We start from the raw sequence: 27719 nt of genomic DNA on the forward strand, positions 1-27719 counted from the left end.
AAGAATGGTTTTAATGTCCATCACTGCCTGCTGAATGTTCCAAACTGGCTAAATTTCTGCAAATACCTTAATAAATTTCAACTTGAGAATCTACAATTGGTTCTCCTAATTTTTCCGGTGACTACTATCAATTGAAGTGACCCTTCTTGTGATAGAACCAGTATCTTCTGTGTGACTGGAAAGCCTGCGGCCAAACCATATCTGAAATATGACTCAAGCTAGTCATAATATCTCAAATTGAATACTTATTCAGTTTAAACGATTGCATGTATGTGCAAAATATATTTCAAAACAATATGACTGCAAAGAAAGTGTGAAATGTAGGAAAGTGTCCCTCTAAGCAACTTTTCTGTGAACATTTACATCACAATCTCCTTTCCCCATACTGAAACTGTCATAATGTAATATAAAACCTAAAAATCAAGTCTTACGTATGTAAAATGTGTCATAACAAACACTTTGAATAACAAAAGTATCAATTACAATGTCTGTTCAAACTGCTTTACTGACTTCCAGATCTGAAGCAATGTTAACTGTTTTCAGGTAAAATTTAGTACAGTAAGCTGTATTCCAAGTGAGAATATATATAGGTCAGCTCATAGCTAATAATTAGCTGCAGTCTGACCTAATAATTCTCATCTGGAATACAGCTTACTGTACCAATTATTATGAACAAAGTTCTGTCCAATTTCAAAGTAACAGATTACTAATGTAATCTCACTACCACACATGCTTCAGAATGTAGTCATTATGGTTAAACTGGCTGAAATAATGTTATTCCACTATAATTCTAATTTCTACCTGCCTTTCAATTGCCATTGCAATTTAAACGAAGTCTATTAAATTTTAAAGTATCATGGAAAAGTACCTGACTTTTATTAAAAATATTAACAAAGGAATTATTTACCCATCCACAACACCAAACAATTGTCTTCGGTCAAATCTGAGAAGTTGTAGACTTATATACACAAAGGTGGTCAATCCCCTTCTATGCGACAAACTTCACATTGTTCAAGCGCTCTCATTTCAGGGTTTTGAGTACTGAAAATATAAGAAATCCAACAAAATAAGTAAACATACAATTCAGGACCTCAAATATGAAGACTTATGCTCAATTTAGCATTTAAGGAAACCAATATTCAAGTCTAGTGTGTAAAAATCTGCCTGTTTGCCTTCAAAATCTATTGAAATATGCCAATTTCAGGCCTGATCTGTTCCATTTCAAGTCCTTGCACAGATTATGATTACACATATTTCTCTATTCAGACTGTGTGTACTGTGTAAATTCTTGTATCCAAAAGAGCAATTAAATGTAAACAAGACGAAAGATTTCCTGTGGCCAGAAGTTATACAGACAAAAAATTGTTGATAGTAACTTATGGGTGAATAACGTACTTGTTTTGCTTTTTAATATACCATTACACTTTAATGTAAGAAACTATGTATTTCTTACTTCTGAAAGTTATTGTTTTGAGCAAAAATAACTATATTTCCCTTTCATGTATAACAGAACTTTTAGCTTAACCGGTCGCATTCCTCGACTATTGAAATACTTTACTAGAGCTTTCACAAATGTAATTCCTACCTTCACCTGGACTTCCTTGACAACACAGGACCATATTCCAGGAAACTCAAGAGCAATTAATATATAAACCCTTATGCACAAAAAGTTATCAATATTGATCATTGTTGAAAGTTTGAATAAATTATATAAAATAATGAATGAGGAATTCAGGTCACAAACATTTCTCTATATATCATAATTCGAGGGGTATATGCATAAACCACGTAAATCTGATTTTGAATTTTTTTCAGAATTAAGAAAAAACTATTTAGTTTTTCTTTGCACTAGAATTTGATGATACTACTTAATTGTTGGGTGTGTATAAACGTTTGCTAAATGGTGTAATATTCCCTAGTACGTAGCATTATAGGAAAGGGTGATGAATATCAAACTCTGTTTATGCATGCAGGTTTTTATCATTTAATAATTTTCTTTCCGTGTAAAAACCACGTATTTTTTTATACTTCATTTTTCCACAGATATACTGTGCCACTTTAATGGTAAGAGTTTTATGCACAACCAAAGTATATCAATTTGCGTTTCTTTTGCAGAAAAGATTTTTCAAAAGTTTAAACATTTAAGTCTGTAAAAACCATGCATATATAGAGACGTTATTATTCCATGTTCACAAGTTTTCAAAAAGCGCAATGTCTACTCAAACAAAAATGATGTGTCTGGATTTGCTCTGTTGTAGTATAAACTTTTTTGATAGTAAATAGCATATTTTGACTAAAATAATAAGGTAATATCAGAATACTTGTTTTTTCCACTAAACATTTCGAGACAACAGTATATTTTAAAATGTGTATAACAACGTCTCTTACGAACTATTTTACACATTAAATGAAATTATTGTTTAGCAATGATTATAAGTATAACAAAGTTATAACACCTCTCTGTTATGTTATTTATTAAAATATATGTCTGCTCAAAAACATATACAGTTGTTGTAGCATATTTTGGTGTCATACAGACAAAGAACATTAGGTCATTTAGTTTTATAGAGTCTTCATATGGCATCAAACCATACTGTTTCAACAAAATCTAATCCTAGATTCCGTGTCATTAAACCGGTTCTCATATACCATCAAACTCAAAAACTATCACAATGTTCTTTGCTTTGAGATTTACATTTCTTAATAGACATAGAATTATTTTGATATCAAATCTTGTGCAACATTTAGTTCCCTTTTCACTTCATGCTCAAAAGATTGTCATTTATCACTAAATTTTATAGTCCTTTAAAATTATGACTAGATCTTAATTATAATCTTTAGGTTTATGAATCGCTTTTGCAGTCAATACGTTTATATACAATAGTTAAGCAACCATTGATGTTCGGATAGTTGTCTGATTCATCACCATCAGATTCCTCTATGTCTGACTCTGGTAATCTATCCTTCACTGGGGCACTTGATGGTAAGTTTTTGTAATACTCAAGACGTGATAATCTTTAGGAATTGCTCCATTCTTACACAATGTCATTAAGTCTTTCTTCTTAGCTGCAGAGACAGGGAGTTTCTGTCTGTATTTGTTGGGTACAACCTCGTTGAGTTTGACGTCCTTTGCGATCTTAATCGCTGTAAAATCATCCCTAAGATCGTTCTTGAACAGCATAGTATCGGGCAAGTCTTTCACAAAACGCATGTGTCGAATCTGAATCCATGACACCTGAAAACAAATGTAAGAACTGTACATTTTTGCAAAATTAAGTTTACTATTATAATAAATATTTAGAAATAATAAACTAAAACTACTGTTTTAACAGATGCGAATTTATGATTATTGTTTTGTTTGCAGTTAAAAATATGAATATTGTAAGTTATGTGTATACTTTTACTCAAGCGTTAGTCTGGACCTTAATTTGGTTCTTCTTTACATCTTTATAATCAAGAAAATCTGAGTATCTAAGTGGAATTACATGGTATGGATGTCGTCGTCCCGCCATAGTTATAACTTTTCCTGACTTTGAGATATACTGTTTTCCACTTAAGCGTAGTTTTGTCTTTATATTTCGTTTCCAGTTCTCTGGTGTAGCCTTTCGTTTTCTTACTAAATGCCTTTTCATGGGAGTGTTGTAATTTGCAGGCTTTCTCGGAGTAGCATTTACATTTTTGTTTAATGGTGTAGACTTTCTTGGAGTAGCACTGACATTTTCGTTTAATGGTGTAGACTTTCTTGGAGTACCATTTACTTTTTTGTTTAATAGTGTAGCAACCAGCTTGTCAATATTATGTTCATTTGCATTCTCTTCATTTACAGACTGGTTCTGTGTATCAATGTTATTGTCAACCGTACATGCGTCATAGTGTTCTATAAGTCCTGGAATAGAAATATATGCCAGGTTAATGATATCACTTGGCGCTGGTTCTACAAGATTTGGTTGTATCTTCGTTTGTATAAATGATAACACATTTCTTCTCAAAATTTGCTAAAGATAGTGGCAAAACATCAGCCACTCTGTTTGACCAATATCCATCACGTTTAAGATTTTCTACCTCATTTAGATATTCATTCAGAAAGACTTCGTCATCATCAGGTTTGTTTTATTGAGTAGAAAGCAGGCATAATCCTCAGAGTTTTCCTCAAGATGTTCACTTAATAGCTCCCTTAATTCCCCTGCGGTTTTATTTGATCCACTTGATTTTATTGAAGCTTCAAAGAAGCAATTCCCATGGCCTGGTACTTTGACCCGTGTTAGAGAACTCTTTGTGAGAAGTCCATCTATTGTTCTTTCAGCTACCCTGATCCTTGCGTTTTGTATAAGATTTTCCTTTATACTTGCATTTACTGCTACATACTTTTCTGAATTGTCTGATCTTTTATTTCTTTTGTAGATGGAGAGTGTTGTTGATTCTTTTAATGACTTTATTTTGTTGTTGTGGTTGCATTTTAGGACGCTTATGAGATTTCTTAGTGCATTTTCGATTAGTTTTTTAGTTTTCTTCTTTCGATTACGGTCTCTTTTTGTTTTTTCCGATGCATCTGACATAGATTCGGAATCGGTGGAATTCAGATCTTTGGATGAAAGATGATATGTTTATCTAACCCACTGTCACTATCAGAGCTATCCTTTTCATACGACTTTCTTTTTCCAAGTCCAACAAAATGGCTGAGAGGAATATTTTCGCTTTCACTTCCACTATCAACGTCGTCCTTTCTTCCATTAGTATTTTCATTGTCAATATACCCAGTAGGCGAGTAGGCTTTTTGCGCCAATTTTTTCGTTTGGGTTTAGGTAATTGGCCTCTGCACATGTCATCGTCATTACATTGCTTTCTCGATGCAACATTTATGACATTTTTGTCACAATCAGTATCTTGGGTGGCAATATAGTAACTTATAACTCTTCCCTGATAGTCTGCTTCGTTTTCAATAATCGTGATATTATCCGTCAGATATTCTGCATTTTTATCGACAGAACACTTATCTTTTGCATTTTGAGTCTTGATATAATAATTTATAATACTTTGACCATACTCTGCTTCAATTTCTATGACCATGCTATGGTCCGTTTGATCTGCAGCGTTTTCTGTGTCGTTTTCAACAAAAATACTGTCTATCAGTCCCTCCGCTATTTCAACTACCTTACTGTCATCTACCATATCTGCTGTGTTATCAATAGCTGTTGCCTTTTCATCGACCGTGCTTTTATTTGTTGGATGTACTTCACTGTCAACGGATCTTAAATCAGAAGTTGCAATGTAGTAGTTTATAACATTTTGTTCATACTCTGCGTCATTTTTAGCGACCATGCTAATGTTCGTCTGATATATTGCATTATTAACTATTGTACCGGTGACCATCAAACCTTTCAGATTTTCATCGATTTTAATATCATCTACCCGAGTTCTTACTGTATTAGAAATGTTGTCAATGTCCAGTGATTTGAAAAACTCATCTTCACTATCAGATATCATCTAAAACAGAAGAAAGCGCATTTAAAATTGTGCAATGATTAATAACTATGATGGCATTAATTAACGATTCAAGAGAAAATCTTTGAAAAAATAAGTAAAATGGTAAATGTAATGGTCACTCTGTGTATATCATTAGTCATTTTGATTTCATAATAAATTAGTTAGTTTCATATTATTGTTTATTTTAATAAGTTTTACTATAATCCATAATATACTCCAACTATTCACTTATTAAGTTTTATATGGAATAAAATAATTAGAATTATTGGTAGAATTATTGGTATAACAATATGGCAAAACTATATTTGTAGCAACTCATAAATTATAATACATCAATTTAATATTCAAAATATTAAATATGCATACCTTTTTAATTGTTATCCCAGCAATTCTTTTTACAAATCTATGTACATTAGACTTGTTATTCTGTAAACTGATATATAAGAAAGTTTGGGAAACATTGTTGAGACATTCCAGATACATTGTTTTATCTTAGAACATGAGTCCTTTGTATTACCATGTTCTCTGGTAAAACCAATTAACACTCATTAAATGTGTTTGTGTTCTGAATGGGGTGAACAGCAGATGTTCAATTTGCAAAGCAAAAGCACGTATTTTTATTTACTTTATTTATGCAGAAAAGATTCTTATGACAACATGAACTGTTTCTATGTGCAAAAGTGGTATATTTTTATTTGCGTTGTTTTTGCATAACTGAAATTAATACACTTGAAGAAAACGTTCTGTGCAAAAAGAGTGTGTCTGTATCTAATTGGTTTATGCAGAATATTCTTATTCTATTTTTGAAAAAATATTTAATGCAAAACAATTGTAAATTTAAAGGAGTGTTTGTTGCATAGAACAAATACTTCAATACCGTTGGTAGTTACAACATATATCGCTTTACGTGATTTTTGCACAAACATTAATATGTGATATAATTTACGTGGTTTGATCACAGATCAATATCTCAATAACCAATCGTGCTATAGCCATGAAATTTTGACACATTATGTATCACTCAAAGTTACACCAATTTTTCGCAAAAAGTCAATTTCACAAAATCCATCATTTACGTTGTTTATGCATATACCCCTCGAATTATAGAGTGCTAGCTATATTGCAACAAGAGCGCCGCCATGCGGGGCAATATACGCCTGAAGGCTTACATCATAGGACTGGAGCAAAGTTTTATGAAATTGACTGTTGTAGCCCCAAAGGACTGGAACAACAAAAGGAAAACTTCAAAAAACAAAGTCCACAAAAAAAAAAATCAAAGTCTACAAAAAAATCCTTATCAGGTATAGGTATGTAAAAATACACCTTAAAATTGGAGGTACCATCCATGTTGTACCACAGAAAAGTGGTCTCGGTTTTTTCCTATGGCCAATAATAAAAAAGTTTCAAAATAAGCTATTTATAGTAACATAAAAGGGAAGTAATTCCAAAAAAAAAAATTATTGTAAGTACAAAAAAGAGATCTGCCAAATAAAAACAAGACCACTGCAATGCAGAGCAATATACACAAAGCAAAGTCATATATGACCTTTGACCCTTAAGTGTGACCTTGACCTTGAAGCGAGTCATCCGGAACATGCGCTCTGCACATCGTTACAATGTGGTGAACATTTCTGCCAAGTTTCTTTGAAATCCTTCCGGCAGTTCAAGAGTTACAGAGCGGACACGAAACAAACTGATATGACTTTTGACCCCTAAGTGTGACCTTGACCTTGAAGCAAGTCATCCGGAACATGCGCTCTGCACATCGTCTTGGTGTGGTGAACATTTGTGTCAAGTTTCTTTGAAATCCTTCAAGGGGTTCAAGAGTTACAGAGCGGACACGAAACAAACTGATATGACCTTTGACTCCTAAGTGTGACCTTGACCTTGAAGCGAGACATCCAAAACATGCGCTCTGCACATCGTCTCGGTGTGGTGAACATTTGTGTAAAGTTTCCTTGAAATCCTTCAAGGGGTTCAAGAGTTACAGAGCGGACACGAAATTGCTAACGGACAGACGGACACCAGCGTCATAACATAATCTGTCCCTTCGGGCGTATAAAAATGGCGTTCCATAAATGCGATAAGCCAATTGCATATCAGTAAAAAGTCAAGTGAAATCACCCAGTCCCCATGTTATATACTACGTGTTCCATTCCAATATACCTGCGGCCTTCAAGCCGCAGATAACAAGAATAGAAATTTCAGAAGAGAAGATTTTGAATTAAAGTTCTTCACACAGTCACATAGAGAAAACTAACAAATTAATGTGGCTTGAAGGAATTTGATACAGGATCACCCACGGAAAAGTGTAGTGAAATTATTTTCTAATCAAACAAGTACTTTTCACAGCTTTACAATTTTCCATATATAGGGAAAACTTGCCCCATCCTAGAAGTTTAGGAGAAGATAATTATGTTAACTTAAAGCCATAGAGAGAAAACTAGCCATGACCCCAGGTAGCCATGACCCCAGGAAGCCATAACTCCAGGTAGCCATGACCCCAGGTAGCCATGTTCTTTTTGAACAATAAGTATAGCTTGCCATAGAGAGAAACTAGGCATGACCCCAGGTAGCCATGTTCTTTGGAATTTGGTGAATGGCCATACAAGGAACATTGCTTTGAAATTATTTTCAAATCAAGCCAGATGTTTCAAAGCTGAAGATTTTTAAAGTTTTCTATACATCAATACTGGGAAAACTAACCTACCCCCTCCCCCACTCCACATTTTTTAATGCAAAAGAATGATCTGAAGGAATTTGGGAAATGGTAACATAAGGAAAACTGCTGTGCAGTTACTTTAAAACTGGACAAGCAATTTCAGAAAAGATCTTCCAGTGCACCTTGTGTCATATGATGTTAAACAACTATTTTAAGTTTGAATCAAATCCATTCAGTAATAACAGAGATAGAGTGAAAGTGCATAAAAACTTTGACCTGAAAATCTAAGTGAAAAATGAGGATAATTCATGATATATTGTGGCAAGAGCTATAGCCCTTGTGTCATACGATGTATGTGATGATGTTGAATAACTATTTTAAGTCTGAATCAAATCCATTTAGTAATACCTGAGATAGAGTAAAAGTGCATCAAAAATCTAACCTTAAATTCCAAGTAAAAGGGGGCATAATTCAGGAAATATTGGTACCAGAGTTATGGACCTTGACTGTCAAAAGATATGGGTGATAAGGTAGAATTTCTATTTCAAATTTGAATTAAATCTATTCCATAATATCTGAGATAGAGTGAAAGCTCATCAAATTGCTCTAAGTAAAAGGGGGATAATTCATGAAATATTGGTGTGAGAGTTATGGCCCTTGTGATGTGCGTGGTGATGAGCAATAACCATTTAAAGATTGAAAGAAATCCATCAAGTAATAATAGAGATAAAAAGAAAGTGCATCAAAACTTTAACCTAAGTGCATATACAGGACGCCAATGCCGGGTCGAGTAGGACAGCTCTCTACACATTGTATAGTCAACTAAAACTTACCTAAAGTCTTTTGCAATCTGTCTTGTGTGAAAATTCTGCCAAATTATGTGAGAAACTAAGCATCCACTGCGAATTTTTCGACTGGACAGACACATAATAGTCTGACAGACTGGTACACACATCACTGTCCAACAGACCTGTAGAAATACTATTATAGGGTATGGTAGTGTTTAATTGGTATGAAAATATAATGCTTCATTAACTGTAATTATGGAAGCATTCATCAATTCTTAAAATACCAGTGTAGTCATACTCGATCCAAAACTAGAAACCTGATAAGATTCTGTAAGTGAAAATTTCTATGAAAGCAAGGGCATTTCAGTATGTATTTTTTTAATTAAGTTAGCTCCCTTCAATTGTAAAATCTGTTTTATAGAAGACTGGACATTTGTTGCTGCTTTTTAAAGTATTGGTATCTGTTCAGCTCTTACGTAACTCTAAATGCAGTTTTTTAAAGTGGTAAATTATTCTTAACAAAAATTATCTGGTTACTTATTAGATATTTCTATGACTGCCATGAAATCCAAATTTCCACCATGGTTCCCTCATACACCATACAGAACAAAGACCTGCATCTCTTCTTCAATTCTGAACTAATTGTCTGTAGCCATTCTGCTTAACTGTTACTTCACACTACAAAAGAAGAGACACTTTTCAGAGTGTTTAGAAAGAAATATATTATGAGAAGCAATTTTACAATTTAATGATAATCATCTAAAACTCCTAACTTGTAACTTGAAACTATTAAAGTTTCCTTTTATGAAATTTCATGCAATGATATTTGTAAGTGAATCTATGTCAAGGGGCCTCCGTGGCTGAGTGGTTATGGTCGCTGACTTTAAATCACTTGCCCCTCATCGATGTGGGTTCGAGCCTCACTCGGGGCATTGAATTCTTCATGACAGGAAGCCATCCAGCTGGCTTACGGAAGGTCGGTGGTCCTACTCAGGTGCCCGCTCGTGATGAAATAATACATGGAGGGGCACCTAGGATCTTCCTCCACCATCAAAGCTAGAAAGTCGCCATATGACCTAAACTTGTGTCGGTGCAACGTTAAACCCAACCAAAAACTAAAAAAAAAAAAAAAATAAAAAGAATCTATGTCAGTAAGTAAAAGGTTTAGACTAAATAAGAAAAAAATACCTAAAATAACTGGTGTACAAAATTTATGTCACTTTAGATTTTCCTTGAAATTAATTTCCCCTGTTATTTTGCGTATCTGAATAATTACAAAATCAATGCATGTAATGCAAATTTGTTGAACAGAAAGGAAAAATGAAAATGTTTAAGGATAGTCTTTACCCTGCTAAATTTTTATAATGCACTTGTCTATCTTTCAATTTGGACAGTACCATTAACAGTCAAAAGGGGTGTTTACTAAACAGATACTGGCTGAATGGCGAACAGAGCAGATCTTGATCAAACTGCAAGGACGCTTATGCTGATCATGATTTACAATGGTCACAAAGGAAGAATCAACTGTGTCCATTATTGTAAGGGTTAAGGGACCAATGATAGAAAGAGGAAGAACAGAACAGAAAATATCTGGTATGAATCAAATCTCGGCCATGAAATATTTTTACCAGGCTGCTGGTGTAGTATATCATTATACCTGAACAGAAACCTAAAATGTTGATTTGTTTCTTAACTGTTTTAGTAAAAATTTCTGTGAAAACAAACCCTGTAATTTACCAAAATAGAATTAACTTTTTATTAAGCAAGGGCATTTGTGTGTATGTGTTTTTTTTTTCAAATTTGAGTTACCTCCCTTCAACTGTAAAGTTAAAAAAAAATCTGGCTTAAGAAGTGCAGTTGGATTTACAGGAAAATAATTCTAAATACAAATTTATGGTGTGTTTACTTACCAAATCATTTCATGTCTGTGACCCACAATGTTTCCCATATACACCACGCTGAACAGAGGCCTGTGACCCACAATGTTTCCCATATACACCATGCTGAACAGAGGTCTGTGACCAACAATGTTTCCCATATACACCATGCTGAACAGAGACATGCATCTCTTCATTTTCTAAATTTCATGGTCTGTAGCTATTCTGCTTTTCTGTAACTTCACACCTACAAAAAAGTAGAATTTTTTGAAAACGTTTTGTAAATCCATCAAAGTTCTAAAGATGCACATTCAAACAGCACAAATTTAATGAAAATCATCTACACTTCAGTTAGACAGACTGACAGACATTCCATCAGCAAACACATGTAAAAGATAATAAGCACTATATCTAACATTATATACTTGAATTTCAAAGTTACCTTCAATAAATGTAAAGTTGTATGATAATGGTAAAATCATACAAGTAGATTTAAAACAGTCTTCATGCATCAGAGAACACGAAGGTTTGTAGTATGTGGAAAGGAGTCTTGAAAACAAACTATGTGTAATATCAAGAGGTGTGGCAAAAGTTAGTTCCCTTGGTCCGAAGCTTTATTCACACAGGCTGCTTGCCAGTAACCTCTTATGGTTGCATGGAAACATGTATCAATGATCTACCTTATCGATTCAAATCTGCACCATGGGTCCATCAATCACCATATAGAACAAAGACCTGCATCTCTTCAGTTTTTAAGTTAATGGTCTCCAGCCATTCTGTGTTACTGTTACTTCACACTACAAAAAGAAATATAAAGTGCACAGACATATTAGATGCACATATATCACAATAAAATCAAGCTGGAGAATTTTAGCTATATAGCTGTAATTTGGTAAAAAAGTGCCAAATAAATAGATCCTATTTTTTTCCATTTTTGGCACTACTGAATATAACAGAGAACCAAATGGACATTATTTCACTTTTCATAAAATAAGACACTTCACCTTTATATTTGCATGTTTTCTTGAAAACGAAAGTATGGTATTTATTCTGTAGACTACTTTCTGGAATGCTGCAATACGATGGTCCCTGACTTCAGATGACTTGCACTCACTGCATACCATTCAACACCACCTTTTCTTTTCATTTTCTTAAAGCAAATGTATGAATATGAATACGTTGTGATAAATAGATCTCCGACGGAATGAATATCTAGAAACTGTATCAAAATTGATCTGAAGTAACTCAATTTTATATGAAACAAGGATTGTAATGTAATACCTAGGTTTATAATCGGATAATTAAGATTTTAACTGTACATTTCAGAAGTCAGACAAAACTTGTCAACTCTACAGTAGCTTCAGGGTGTAAAACATCTGTGAATTAATTACTAAGTTTACGGAAGTTGAAAAAAACGTGTCTGCAATGTATTCCTGTATTAGCCTATATATACTCAATATATTCTGTGGTCGAGGGGGGCTTCCCAGGTGACGGGCAAAGGTTATGGTCCTCCCACTCCCGCTAAAACTCAATTATCATTGTTAAAAGCAAGGCTGAAGTACATTTATAATAAGAAATGTTGTCAAGAGTGCAGAACTGTTTCAAAAGGCTAATTGAATATTGATTATATCTGTGAAATTAGACCAAACATTTTTAACTTACTGTGCATTGCTCTTTGTAGTATATAAGGCCTAAAGCAAATAAGGATACATTTTAGTGAAGCAAAAAATAAAGTTAGTAAGAAAGAACAATCTTTGCACAAATATAGATTAACAGTTGACTTTTGTGATAAGGCAGCCTGAAACCATTTATGTTTCAAATTTCAGGCAAATCGGATGATCGGTTGAAAATTAATTAACATTTGAAGTTATAGAATTTCTCAAAAAATAGCTATTTTCGTGTGACATAATCTTTTTTTGTTTTAATATTTTATTTAGAAAATATTCTGTATCAAATGTTTTACACATTTACCATGTTTATACAGTATGTTGACCATAAACCTATAAATGTTAACTACTGAAATATTCAGATTTAGTTTCCAAAAAAATTTTGAACATGTTTTGAAAAGTACCCAAATGAAGCCAAACATCTTAATTTATACCTTTCTCATATATTTATGTGTTAAAAGAAAATATGTTAACATATTAGAAAGTAAAATGTTCTTTTGGATAGCTAATACAATATACTTTAATACAAACATTTCAGTTTTTACATACATTTGCATGTCATCGCACATTAAGTATCCTTTTATGCTTGTTTTTTGTCCCAACCCTAACGGTTTAACAGTTAACATGTTCCTTTGCTTGCAGAATGTTGTTTTAATGAGCTTTGCATACCTATATTGTCTCATTATATTCCTTAAGACTTATTGTTTGCACTAATATTTCAGATATTGCTGTATTTCTACACAACCCACCATCAGGGCATCCTTAATTTTGTCCCAACCCTAACGCTTTTTTGTCCCAACCCTAACATGCTTTTTTTAACTTGTTTACTATAACAGGATTAATGATAAAGTGTTTTAGAGACATTATTCACAACAACATATTCAAACTTTTTCGTATAAAATTTTACTTCAATGTTCTTGTACATGTCCTTCTACTTTTTCGCATCATATACGCTGAAAATTTCAGGAAACGAAAAGTCAAGTACATGGAATGACAAAAATAAGGGAAGTGTTTCTGAAATTAAACTAAATCTAGTTAATCCTAACTGTAACTTGTTAAAACAGTGCATTTCAATTCATTTATTTAACATATAGCTTTTAGTAAGTCACTTTAAGCCTTCTAGTCAGTACCGTTAGGGTTGGGACACTTTTTTGGCTTTAATGACAGTTGCTGAATTAATTATGTGTTTTCAAATGCAGGAAAGGAGTACATAACTGTATTAAAAATTAAAATTGAAATTAACAACAAAGTTAACATAAAAAAAGAAATCATTACGCAAAGAAAGTAAAAGTAAAAGCAAATTAAAGGCTGTGGCATACGTAAAATTTAAAGACAATGAAATTGAAATGAGCCGAAAATACGAACAGTAAACTCTGCTTATTACGAACTCCTTGGGGACCTTTCATAATTATGTGCTCCTTACATCCCGAGTTACTTTAGTTATATCCACATAAAATGATTTACTTATAAATGTATGATATATGTAAACTGAAGAAAAGGAATACAACAAACAAGAATTATCAAGTCAGATACGATAAAAGTGGTGACCATCAGTTTCACATTTATTTTCTACTGTTGTAGTTTTATATTTCCCCTCCATATCTATTTTTTTTTATTTATGAGCAAGTAACTGAACACAGTGACAGTCTTAATGATATTAATTCAAGAAATTTGATTTTATCTTACATATCTTAGCTGGAAGAACCATATTATAAACTCAAAGGCTATTTTACCTCTACAATCAATCTGTTTTCTGGTTACAATCATGGTAATTAAGTCAGTTACATCCTTGAAAAGCGAGTTTATCTACATACATCATGTAAATGCTCACTTTTATTAAGAATCAAATTTAAATCACACAAATACTGCAGAAAATTACATGTTTTTTCGATGTATTTTATTTGCCATAAAGATGTTAATGCAGGCTATATTCATTTATGCAAGTCTGGCAGGGAAAAATATGATGCAGGTGACAAAAGAAAAATCCAAAAACAACATATCTTTTAAAATACTGATACTAAAGAATATGTAGATCTTTATGAATACATGTACAGTATTGTCCAGTCTTCCTTTTCCGACAGGAATACTAATATATTGTTCACTTTACCTAAAGATTTGTTTCAACGGTTTATATGTACATTAAATAAAAAAAAGTATTAGGACCAGGCCAAACAAATATGTTAGTTATATCCAAAGCTGTTATAACGTGTATTTACTGTAAAATCTAAGAGTGCTCAGTATTAGAACATTGTTTACATTGTGGAATTGACAATACCTTTGAGATCAGTGAATTATACCAGTCATTGCTACAGTTTACAAGTTTTTAGTTCTCATATTTGTTGAACATACAGCACTATGTCCCAACCCTAACGCTACAAAGACAATTATCTTCATAAAAAAGTGTTAAAAATAAATAATGGGGGTACTATTAACTATATTAAAGTATGTTTTAAATGTTGCTTTGTTATGTTAGTAACTAGTTATGTTGATATTTTTGTTCATTCTTGTGACAATTTTTAAAGCTAACGAAAACGTTTCATTTTAAAACTTCCTTGTAGTGTAAGATTCTTGACAAGAAAGATCATACTTAGCAATTTACTTTAAATAAGATTATTAAAGAACATTTAACAGTAAGTTGTGAAACAATATTACTGTACAAGGAATGTTTTAAATAAATCTATAACCACTTAAAAGCAGCATTTTTATGTTACTGAAAAACGTCCCAACCCTAACATTTTTTGAAGATTCTCTCATTTTGTGATTTTTTCTTAGAAAGGTAAAGGGGAGAATATATTTTTATTGTTGTATTGATTAAGTGTTCCCCCAAGGTTATGTTAGAGACACTAAAATGTGAACAACAGTGTTTTAAGCCTTTTGTTATTAGCAAACTTAAAACATTTGATATTTTCTTGATAAATACATGTAGCAAAAATAAATCGAAATCAGGTTCAGACTGTAATGTTCTTTTGTGTTTGTTGACCTAAGTTTCCCTGTATTATGTGAATACTTTCAGTTCTGAAGAAATATAATTATTAATAACACTAGTCATTTCATAAATTCACATGCATATAACATGTCCCAACCCTAACAGTCAAATTAAAACTACTGGCTAATATCAGAAACTAATATCTTATGGGTGGTTCATATTAGAATAAAGAAACTTGACACATACATAGATGTTGCATTGTTTTATGTGTTAAGTGGTTAGTTTTTATTCTATATGTTCATAATTACTCAAAATAAAATTTCTATTTGTCATTATTGACTTTCTTCTATTCATTTTCTGAATTATTCTGAAAAAAAAATACTGAAAAGCAAATACGGCCCATGTAAAACACAGAAATCCATTTGTTCAAATCATGTGCACCCTTGAGTAAGTTTATCTGCTGTCAATCATCATTTACTTTGAGACTTTTTCAATGTAACTTTAGCAATTTTTCTTTAATTTTTGTATTAATTTGACAACATCCTTGTAGTGTTTTTCAAAAATGGTCAATTACTTTTCTAAAACCTAACATTTTTTATAAACTTTGATGGTTATGCTGTCTAATAAAACTAAAAAAAGTTAATTCAAAGACAATATTTTTTTTGACAAAATGTCACACTTTATTTGCTCTAGGTCATAAAAATGTTAGAACTGTCATAATCATGTTGTGTTTTAAGATAAACTTCAGGTGCCCAAGTGTTACGTTACAGAATCAACTTCTTTTATTGGTATATAACCTTTTATGTTCTTTTTCTGAAACTGAGTTACCTCCCTTTCACTGTAAAATTTGTTTTATTTTTAGAAGAAAATTCAGCTTTTCTATAACTCAGATTGCAGCTGAATTAGAGGAAAATGGCTCTAAATGTAAATGATCTTCTTACTTGTCACATGCTTTCTGTCCACTATGTTTCCCACACACACCATGTTGAACAATTTAGCGCTGTATCTCTTCATTTCTCTTCAAGGTCTGTAGGTATTCTGCATTACTGTCACTTCTCACATTGCACTGCAAAAGATTTGTTTGTTTTTTGTTTTAGGTTTAATGCTATTTTTCAACAATATTTCAGTTGTGTTCCGGCCAGCAGAAATTTAACCTTTCCTGTGAGTGTTCCTGGATTCTGTATCAGTACAAACTTGTTCTCTGCAACTGGCAATTCCGCATATGAAACAGAGGTTGAATAAAAATAATGTCACAGAGAACATGTGCCAAACACGTGGCCCTAACTCACGGATGTGCAGGCTGATCTTGGTCTGCACTGTTCGCTATGCTATCAATAAATTTTCAGTGAACACCCCTTTGAATTATAAATGTTAATGCCCAGATTGAATGACAGACCAGTCCATTTTAGAAATTTAGCAGGGTAAAGGTTTATTGTTCACACAGTCTACAAAATATGTTACAGTCAATATTGACTTAACTGATCGGTATTCCTTGACCAACAGACTATATGCACTGGTCACAAAGGCAGAATCACTTGCCGACACTGGTAACAGCAGGCTAAAGGTTAAACAAGAGCTCATCGAACACGAAATGCTCCCCTTGATGCATTCAGTAATTGTACAAGGAACAGAAATTATTTGCTCACTGTTCTGGTTAAATGTGACATTGACCTTTGTCCTATTGACCTCAAGTTATCTGCCAGAAACCGTTTAACTGTTCCTGGCCAATCTGACCTTGAACTTTAACCAAATGACCTCAAAATTAATAGGGGCCATCTGCTGGTCATGATAAATCTCCTATCAATTTTCCTGATCCTTGGCCCAAGAGTTCTTGAGTTATCGCCCGGAAACCATTTTACTGTTCCTGGTCACTGTGACCTACTGACCTCAAAATCAACAGGGGTCATCTGCTGGTCATGACCAACCTCCTTATCAACTTTCATGATCCTAGGCCCAAGCAATCTTGAGTTATCATCCGGAAACGGTTTAACTGTTCCGGGTCACTGTGACCTTGAACTTTGATATACTGACCTCAAAATCAATAGGGGTCATCTGCTGGTCATGACCAACCTCCCTATCAACTTTCATGATTCTAGGTCCAAGCGTTCTTGAGTTATCATCCGGAAACCCTTTAATTGTTCAGGGTCATTGTGACCTTGACCTCTGACATACAGATCTCAAAATCAATAGGGGTCATCTGCAGGTGATGACCAACCTTCCTATCAACTTTCATGATCCTAGGCCCCAGCGTTCTTTAGTTATAATCCGGAAACGGATTGGTCTACTTACAAGTTTGGTTAAAATCAAATCATAAATGAAGTTGCTATTGTGCAGACAAGGTCAAAATAGCTAATTTTGGCCCTTTCAGGGGCCATAACTCTGGAACCCATTAAGGGATCTGGCCGGTTCAATAAAGGAACTGAGATCTTACGGCAACACAAGTTTTGTGCAAGTTTGATTAAATTCAAATCATAAATGAAGCTGCTATTGTGCAGACAAGGTCAAAATTGCTAATTCTGGCCCTTTCAGGGACCATAACTCTGGAACCCATAATGGAATCTGGCCAGTTCAAGAAAGGAACCAAGATCTTATGGTGATACAAGTTGTGTGCTAGTTTGGTAAAACTCAAATCATAAATGAAGCTGCTATTGTGCAGACAAGGTCAAAATAACTAATTCTGGCCCTTTCAGGGGCCATTTCTCTGGAACCCATAATGGGATCTGGCCAGTTCAAGAAAGGAACCATGATCTTATGGTAATACAAGTTGTGTGCAAGTTTGGTTAAAATATAACAACAAAAGAAACCAATATTGTGCATACAAGAAATTGTTGACGGACGGACGCACGGACTGACGACGAACGAAGGATAATCACAAAAGCTCACCTTGTCACTATGTGACAGGTAAGCTAAAAACGGGACAGTGAGTTTTCACGTGTTTATTCTAGGACTGTAACGGGTATCCGAGTCAGGGTTTTTTTCCGGCCGTTTTTACAGCCGTTATTCAGCTATATTCCCAATGCCAAAAAGTATGTTTTTTTCCCAAAATGAGTGCAAAAATTCCCAATCTACATTGTGAAAAAAAAAATCATCAAAACTGCACAAAAATTGACCAATTTATGGACAATTTTGTAATGGAAGTATGTTAAAGATGTTCTAAAATGTGAAATAAGTGTATGAGAAAAGTCTTTAAACACATCCTTACTTTATCCTATGGGACTCAATATTTCCCAATTGGGCTGTTTTAAAAAAAATGGCTAGTTTTAGTTTTTCTTAAACTACTATCACATTATGCATTATTAGATGCTGATTTGTTTGTCAAAAAATGCAGACTGGTGTCATAGAGCTGTATGTAAAGTTTGGTTAAGACTGCTTCACAGAAAAAAAAGTTATGTCTGAAAAACATGCCAAAAATGTCAGGAGTGCAACAAACAAGAGCTGTCGGATGACAGCGCGCTCGACTATTCGAAGAATTGATTGAAGAATGGGGTCAAAATATTTCTACAGATATTCAGACAAAAGAAAAAAATACATTAGACAAACAATGTTCCCATATTTGTGGATTTTGATAAGTCTTGCACTAAATGGCAATGTGTGAACAAATTTCAAAGTCCAAAAAGGGCCATTATTCAGCCAAAATAGTTGTCAGAGTTATGTACACTTCCCTACAGATGGAAATCATGATGATAAACAAGTGTTCAAAGTTTAAAAGCCATATGTCAAATAGTTCTGACAAAACGTGGACTTGTATGAAATCAGAACTAATTTTGCAAGTCCAAAAAGGGCAATAATTAAGCCAAAATATATGACAGAGTTATGTACTCTTTCCTACAGATAGAGACTATTATACTGAATAAGTGATTAAAGTTTCAAAGCCATATGTCAAACACTTTACACAAAATATAAACTGGTACGAAAAACTTAACCAAGATTTCTAAGTCAAAAGGGGCCATAATTCAGCCAAAATCCTTGATGAAGTTATGTACTCTTGCCTATAACTGGACATGGTGATGGTAAACAGGTGTTGAAAGTTTCAAAGCTTTGTCTTCAAAGACTTTGTCAAATATGAACTGGTACGAAAAACTTAACCCAGATTTCTAAGTCAAAAAGGGCCATAATTCAGCCAAAATCCTTGATGGAGTAATGTGCTCTTGCCTATAACTGGACATGGCTATGGTAAACAAGTGTTGAAAGTTTCAAAGCTTTATCTCAAAAGACTTTGTCAAAATATGAACTGGTACGAAAATTTCTAAGTCGAAAGGGGCCATAATTCAGCCAAAATCCTTGACGGAGTTATGTACTCTTGCCTATAACTGGACATGGTGATGATAAACAAGTGTTGAAAGTTTCAAAGCTTTATCTCAAAAGACTTTGTCAAAATATGAACTGGTACGAAAAACTTAACCATGATTTCTAAGTCAAAAGGGGCCATAATTCAGCCAAAATCCCTGATGGAGTTATGTACTCTTGCCTATAACTGGCCATGGTGATGGTAAACAAGTGTTGAAAGTTTCAAAGCTTTATCTCAAAAGACTTTGTCAAAATGTGGACTGGTACGAAAAACTTAACCAAGGTGTGACGCCGACGCCGACGCCGACGCCGACACCGACGCCGACGCCGTGGTGAGTAGGATAGCTCTACTTATTCTTCGAATAGTCGAGCTAAAAAGTGTGACACTTTAAGAAAAGCTTAAAATTCAAAATATTATTTCAATGTCAAAATGTATATGAGAGAGTAAAACATGTATTTTTTATTCAAGTTGAATGTCTTGACTAAAAGACAACATAAAACTATGGATGATATAAAAATGTTTTAGACAAAATACATGGCTGAAAAGGAATGAGGGCGGTTCTGTTATTTTCCATAAAAAATCACTATAAATCTATGTAAATGACTACAAATTTTTGGTACTAATAGTATTTCATAACCTACACTTACTATTATAGAGTAGCACATATAATTGACTTAAAAAAGTAATAATTTAATCATAATATCTCCCAAAACTATTTTTAACACGGTATATCGCAGTGGACCCAAATTTGGTCAGGAGTGAAACATTTGCCCTTAATGAGGCACCGTGTTTGAAAATAAAACATACATGTACCCAAATGCAGTTTTCCAAGTAGTATGTGTAGTGTGGCAATCATAAAAGACAGTCATGAGTGAAGTTTGTGTTTTTGTATGGAGTATGTGGCTCGTATGTATATGTCAGGAGTGAAACATTATTTTCAGTTTTGGTGCTATTCTTAAAACTAGCATATTAAAAAGCAACACTGTTCAGCTGGGCATTTTTTAAAATTCTGGGTGATGAATGGAGGATATCACTACAAACTAGTTCATTTAAGGTAAGTGTTTTACTGCTCTATAAACTGAAATTGAAACATTAATAGTTTAGCAGTAGAAAATATATCTTATAAATATCTATGTCCACAAAGTAAAACATTTTTATGTATTACTTTTAAGATTTTCCTGTTTATGTTTTATCAAATGTATTTACCTGTTGCTGAAAATAACAAGTTACAGCATATATCTTTTCTTTTTAGCATGCTTTCTTGCATGAGTAAAAATGTTTCACTCCTGACATTAAAATGGTAAAATTGCATACATTCATTTTATAGAGTAAATATGAAGCAGCCAAGATGAGAAAACTTATTGTTAGCCTTCCAGCCATCAGAAAAATCATGAAGAACATAAAGACTGAAACCAATAGAAAAACATCCACAGAAAGAGTTTGAAAACTTTTACAAAAGCTGAAAAAGGATGGACAACTACTTGAAAAGGCGAAACTGGAAAAAAAAACAGAAACAAGTCAAAAGAGCTGGTCAGAAAAGGAAGAAAATCAAACAAAGTTGTAGATGAAAGAATGAAATCTAAACAGAAAGAATGGATAAAAGAAAAGTAGAAAACAAGCAGTATCATTGTTGAAGGTAATACTAAAAACACTAAGAATATCACTGAAGCTGATGAATGTACCCTACTCCCCTGCACACAATGACACAGTACATTGCAATCTGATGCACACAAGATTGCATAATTATGTGGAGTGTATGTTTAGTAACAAAAAACAAAGTGCCATAACTCTGCAGAATATTTATCAAACAGAACCTAACATGCACTGTTCACTGTACTAGAGTTTTTACTGATCACTTGAGTGAAGTTCCATTAAATTTGTATGCAGGGGTTCGGGATATTAGGAGTGCACAAGATTGCATCTGCAGATTGTATGTATATAGTTTATTAACAAATTACAAAGTCCCGTAACTGTGCAGTATTTTTTCTGAAAGAACCTAACAAGCACCTTGCACAACGATGGTTACTACTGATCACTTGTCTTAAGTTTCATCAAACTGTGTGCATGGGTTCAGGAGATTAGGCATGCACAAGAATGCATATGCAGACTATGTATATAGTATAGTAACAAAAAAACAAAGTCCCATAACTCTGCAATTTTTTTTTCTGAAAGAGAACATAACCTGCACCATGTACAACTACAGTTGTTAAATTTCACTTTTGTGAAGTTTGTTTCATCAAATTGAGTCAAAGGGATGAGGAGAGTTGATTTGCACAAGACTGTGTCTATAGACAGACAAAATGAAACTAGTATACTCCCTTACAACTTGAGTTTTTTGGGGGTAACAAATTTAATTGGTGAGCACAAGGTTGTGTCTACAGGCAGATGAACAGACTGATAGTCAGACAAACTGAAACCAGTTAACCTACCTTACAACTTTGATGTCCAGGGGGTTTAATTAATACAATAGTAGAAACTGACACTTCAAATAATATAAAATAATCAAGTTTATATGTTAAGGTAATAAAATATAACTTATGTAATATTTAGCTCTAATTTCTAAATATAACCTTGCAGTTCACATGATTTTGCAGGTTTAAAAGGTTGATGAACCGGAAATACAGTTGAGGTTCCTCCAGAAGACACTGAGGCTTTCCGGGAGTTCAAACATAGTCAAACAATGTTGTGTCCTGGCAGTCACTAAATTTAACAAACTCTAACTCAGCCTGAACTGTTGCCTTGCAGTGGAATCAAAATGGAGTTCAATATACCAGAGCTTGAATGTGCAGGATGAACTATTCATTCTTAGTGTTTAAGTTGACAAACGTGTCAGGAGTGAAACATTTTGACATTTTTATGTTTTCAGAAGTTATCATGGTTATATTCTATTAATAGCATATTGTTACTTTGATACGGTATGTAACAAATCAGCACTGTGAGGAGCTGTTCTTATAAAACTGTTCGTAAGTTAACTCAAAGTTGAAAATCTGTTGTTGTTTCTTGAATCAAATTCATCGTTGTTGTTCTAAATATGTAAACATATCAAAGTTTCAGAATCAAAACTGTTAAAAAGTCGTTTCATTTCTGCATTGCAATAATAAATTAAGGTGTTATTACACTTGCATTCTGTTCAGATCACAAGATTAAGTTAAAATCTAAGTTAGGGTAATAATGTGTATTATGTCAGGAGTGAAACATTTATTTGTCAAACTGTTAATCAGTTCTGTAATATGAAATACTAAGTCATGTTTATGTAATACCTTGTGGTATTTATTTGATATTCTTTAAAATATATGGCAAAATTGCCTTTTTGTATTAAGGGTACACAGTTGATTTAAAAAACAAACTTTCTTCATTATAATAGCCATAAAATTGAGCTAAATAAAGAAAAAATCAATTAATTTAATTTTTTGGAGGCATATAGCTAGCTTGGACATTTTTTTCATTTTCTTTAACACCTAAACTAAGAAAAGTTAGCATAAAAAGACACAAAGAATTATACTTTTTGTTTCTGCAGTGACTTTGAAGATGGTATGTTGTTTTCTCTTTTTTTGTTGGGTCAGTTGAATTAAAGATCAATAAAAAAATTAATATGTGTTGTATTTTTTGCACGCAACCATTTTTATAGACAGCAATGACGGCTTATTAAAATGAGGTAATAAGAATGCTACTTAGACCTGTTTTAATTTTTGATCATTTTTACATGTTTCCTGCCATTTTTTTTTAAAACAGCCCAATTTGGAACATTTACGCGTCAAAATTCCCAATTTTGGGGGTTTAGGCTATGTTCCCAAATTAGCTACTATAAAAATAGATTTGCGAAAATAAAAATAGCAATATTGGAAATCTAAAACATACAGAAGACGAATGTGAATGTGTTGTTCTCAGATCTTTGTTTAGAAAATCAGGTACTTTAGTCTGATTGTATCTCTTGAACATATGATGGAATCTAGCTAGTTTTCAATAGGAACCGAGATCTTATTGTGATTTAATTTGTGTGTAAATGTAGTTAAAGTCGAAAGTAAAATGTCATGGCCATCATGTTCATAAGGTGAACATTTCGGCTCCTTCAGGAATTAAAATCTGTTGAAAATCAGGTCGTGTTCAAAAGAAATTGTGGACAGACGACGGACGAAGGGCAATCAAATAATCTCATCTTGTCACTAAGAAAAAATCTAAACTTTTTCCTTGACACTTTAAGATGCTGTGTTAAACGTCTAAAAATAAAAGGATATTGTTGAAGAAGAGGTAAATTAGCCTACTTGTAAAAAGTCTTAACTCCAGTAACACAGCTGCTCAATGGCATTTTGTTTTGGTATGCTACATATTAGTAATTGTTTTTAGTCAAGTTAGTTTATCATACGATGCAGAAGTTGCATGTGATCAAATTAGAAAATTAATATTGTCACTTGATATTATGTATTTACGGATGTGCAAATCGATGTCATATTTATTCTACACTTTCAGTTTTTGTTGCTACCTAATGTCAAAGTGATTTCATGGCCCTACCCAATCAAAATTCTGGGAAAATACTGTTTACTCCAATTTAAAGTCAATAGCAAACATTAAGGAAACAAGATCCACCGTAATGCGTTGCAACTGTACCCACCGCACACTGCGTTGGAATGATTTTGGTTGACTATTTGGTATGCTTGCAATGAAAAATCGCCGATTACGGAGAAAAAGTTTTTTCTTGACAGTGTCATACTTACATTTTGATGCAAACGTGCTCAGGGGTTCTTTTATACAAGATTTTACCATTTATTATATAAATTCTACAAAAAACGGCAGTCCCTCATCAAACTGTACAAAAGTGTTTGCATTAAAGACAAAGAATTGCACTGAACAAGTGTTTGTGCCTGGAAGAATACACATGTGGGCTCCTGTCTCACTGGTTGTTTTCAGTCAAACGTGAAACACTCGTTAGAAAAAGTACCGTTGAAAGCGTAAATATAGTCAATCGGCCATATTTGTCCACCCCTTCTGCGACGAATCCTCCACTGCCACTGCGTTGGAACCACCGCTTCTGCGAAAGCTATGGCCAGTGTGAGTATAGGAAAACAGAATCAATGATATTTTGAGTGAATTTGTTATTTACTTTAAATCAGTAGACTTAAACGAGTTCGATCCTCGGGCGGGGTGTATGTTCTCCGTGACTATTTGATAAACGACATTGTGTCTGAAATCATTAGTCCTTCACCTCTGATAATTCATGTGGGGAAGTTGGCAGTTACTTGCGGAGAACAGGTTTGTACTGGTACAGAACCCAGGAACACTGGTTAGGTTAACTGCCCGCCGTTACATGACTGAAATACTGTTGAAAAACGGCGTTAAACCCAAAACAAACAAACAAACTTAAACAAAGACAGGAAATACTAAAAATAGTAACATTATGTTAAGCATATTTAGTGCCTTTTTCAACTTGCATGTCATGGTGTTAAAATATTTCCACATTTTCCTATAAAAATCTTGTCACTTCTCCCTAAAATTTTAGCCTAGCTTAAGCCCTGACTTTCATCTCAAAAACTAATTCTTGACAAGAATTCACAATGACTGTGTCACATACTAAAATGGTATTTTTAGTGACATCTGAATACAAACAACTGAAGATATGCATAAATTTATGATTATTCAAAGCCTATGATAAACATGAAAAATGATAACTGAAAAATAAAATGTGTTTAAGTGTTTCATGGGAAAAAAAGTTGTTTTATATTTTACATTGTAATGCGAAAGCGCATGCGAATTACGCACACGCCAAGTTTGTCTATTATTTTTTCCCCTGAAAAAAAAAGTGGCTATTAATTTATAATAGCCAGGGCTAGCACTGGCTAGAAAAAACCCTGCGAGTACTCGGATATCCACAAGTTTGACCAAAAGTTTGAGTACGGATATTCGTCATTGTCAAGATCGTTGGATCGCGATCTTTTTCATTAATACATGCAATATGTAAAATTCTGTCAATAAAACTAAATTAAAGCCATTAAACATGTTAAATGTCTTCAATGAATTTTCTTGCACATCTAAGACGATTACGCGTTGTCAGATTCTAAACCGGATGTAAACAAATGTCTTAGGTAGAGTTAGCATTGGTCTTATATTCAAACTAAAATTAATATGAAATCTGTCACATTTATCATTTAAGTAATTAAATTCAATAAAAAGTTAGATACGAAATTTCTGTCCAACAAATAAAATTTTCTTATCAAAAAGTGCGGAACTGTTACTAAATATTGTGATATTAATGATCGACGTCATATCGTTTATCTGCAAGAATGGTCGAACAAGTCCACCCGCGAAACCTGACTTTAATTAAATGAGCAAAACATTAAACATAGGTCAAAACTATTAACTGAGCACTATGAGAACTGCAAAGTTTAGATTCCATAAAGAAAGAAGTACAAAAATAACAGCCTTGCATTTTTGTATCATTATGTTCGTTGCTGCTGGTAATCCATGGTTCGATCTGTGAATCGTCAGCCCCGACTTGCGGATCGGATTGGATCGCCACTTGTCTGACGATCCACAGCCCTAGTTTATTCGTATACTAGTGTTTATCATTCCAACTCTGTGGTGCCAGGTTGTGGATTATACCTGAACATACCACTGCTGAACCAGTTGGGTTTCGACATTTCTGGCAGTCAACATTACAACAACAACAATATGGCAGACAGTAAACGCAGATAAATGCAAGGGCACGGTAAAATTAATTAAGAGAACAATATGCATGACATTTACCAAGAAACAAAGTGGATTTTGGCAGCATTATGCATAGAAATAAAATTCTGTTTATTTTTGTTAGAGAACCGGTTCTGGACGAATACGTACGCTCTCTAGGGAATCTGCCAAACCATAAAAAAGGGCTTCTCTATCACTAAAATTATCTATATACTGACGAACAACGTCTACGTCACCGAAAGGGGTTCGGCGGTTACGGAAGATAGATGATACTGTTGCATGGTGGTACAGTAAGGTGTCTGACTTCAATTCACGTGTTACAGTCATATTGTGGTATCCAGACATTTGTTGAAATTGTTCCTTGTTGTAATTTTTGATCTTGCCTGACACTGGGTACGAAAGTTCTATGTACGAACATCGAAGGCTGATTGCTTCATAAATAACTTCATAAAAGTTCTATTATTAGTTAAATCGATAGCACTTATCCGTAAATAGTTTTACAATTCATTATTAGTTGCAGTCATACCCTTATTTACATGAAAACATGCTTAAAAGTTGACGTAGAGCAGCAGCCAGCAAATGTCAGCCATTTTGAAATTATGACGTCATATTTGGGTTAGTATAAATACTGGGCGTTCCGTATCGCTGTAGTCACACAGTCACACAACCGATCAGCCTAATACGGGGAGTAGAAACTCCGTATATAAATCAATACATTTATCTGTATTATGCTGTCGTCCATACCTGTAAATATCGACCAGTCGTTAGCGATCGATATTTTGTTTTCGCCACTATCGATTAGCGTGTAATTAGCATAATACCTCATGTTAATCATGGAGCTATAACACTTATTGTTCAAAGGGTTTACCAGTCACATGTTAAGTGGCGATAATTAGATGATCAGAGATTGATCTAAAGGGATTCTGAAGCAAAAACAGCATGCGACTGCATGTGGTGATATGCTTAATTATTATGAATTAACTCGAGCTCACTTCCCTGAAGAAATATTTTACCACGTAACTTCAAACCTTTATCAAAGGGCCGGTTTTTGTTGGATTTGAATTACAAAAAAGGAAAATAACAGAAAGCTGACACTTTTCTTAATCTTGTAGAGCCATAATTATAATTATTGTTTATAATGTCAGATTTCTACATACAGAAACAAACATTCTTCTTGAACGTAGGGAATGTTTCAAACGAAATTGTTGTTTAAACTCCAAAAATTAGTTTAATAAATTTAATCTTAAAACTGATGTGTGAAAAATACAATGTATTTAAATTAAAATAACAATATTTTTTTAAAAAGGCCGACAACGAAGTTACATTTAGTATTCCGAACTTTTAGATAA

General features: G+C 33.5%; 2 protein-coding genes across 2 annotated transcripts; both read right to left on the bottom strand.

Moving 5' to 3' along the window:
• Nucleotides 1–2105: 2105 nt before the first annotated feature.
• Nucleotides 2106–4411, bottom strand: LOC123541052 (uncharacterized). Its single transcript, XM_045326417.2, has 2 exons — nt 3486–4411; nt 2106–3235 (listed from the first exon to the last, which is right to left on the bottom strand). Exons 1-2 carry the CDS (start codon nt 3630–3632, stop codon nt 2966–2968), a joined length of 417 nt encoding a protein of 138 aa, XP_045182352.2. The 5' UTR covers nt 3633–4411; the 3' UTR covers nt 2106–2965.
• A 197-nt stretch (nt 4412–4608) lies between these two features.
• On the bottom strand, nt 4609–6548 carry LOC123541044 (uncharacterized). The gene is made up of 2 exons (XM_045326399.2): nt 5851–6548; nt 4609–5484 (listed from the first exon to the last, which is right to left on the bottom strand). Exons 1-2 carry the CDS (start codon nt 5965–5967, stop codon nt 4609–4611), a joined length of 993 nt encoding a protein of 330 aa, XP_045182334.1. The 5' UTR covers nt 5968–6548.
• Between the last annotated feature and the right edge of the window lie 21171 nt (nt 6549–27719).

The sequence above is a fragment of the Mercenaria mercenaria genome, chromosome 16 (genome assembly GCF_021730395.1).
Source record: "Mercenaria mercenaria strain notata chromosome 16, MADL_Memer_1, whole genome shotgun sequence".
Taxonomy (NCBI): Eukaryota; Metazoa; Mollusca; class Bivalvia; order Venerida; family Veneridae; genus Mercenaria; species Mercenaria mercenaria.

Bases quoted from the DNA above. Each gene is read 5' to 3' on its own strand.
- LOC123541044 (XM_045326399.2), bottom strand. From the start codon at position 5,967: ATGTATCTGGAATGTCTCAACAATGTTTCCCAAACTTTCTTATATATC. The intron at 5,485-5,850 runs GTATGCATATTT...CTTCTGTTTTAG, and splicing joins CTGGGATAACAATTAAAAAG to ATGATATCTGATAGTGAAGA.
- LOC123541052 (XM_045326417.2), bottom strand. From the start codon at position 3,632: ATGAAAAGGCATTTAGTAAGAAAACGAAAGGCTACACCAGAGAACTGG. The intron at 3,236-3,485 runs GTAATTCCACTT...ATTTGTTTTCAG, and splicing joins GACGACGACATCCATACCAT to GTGTCATGGATTCAGATTCG.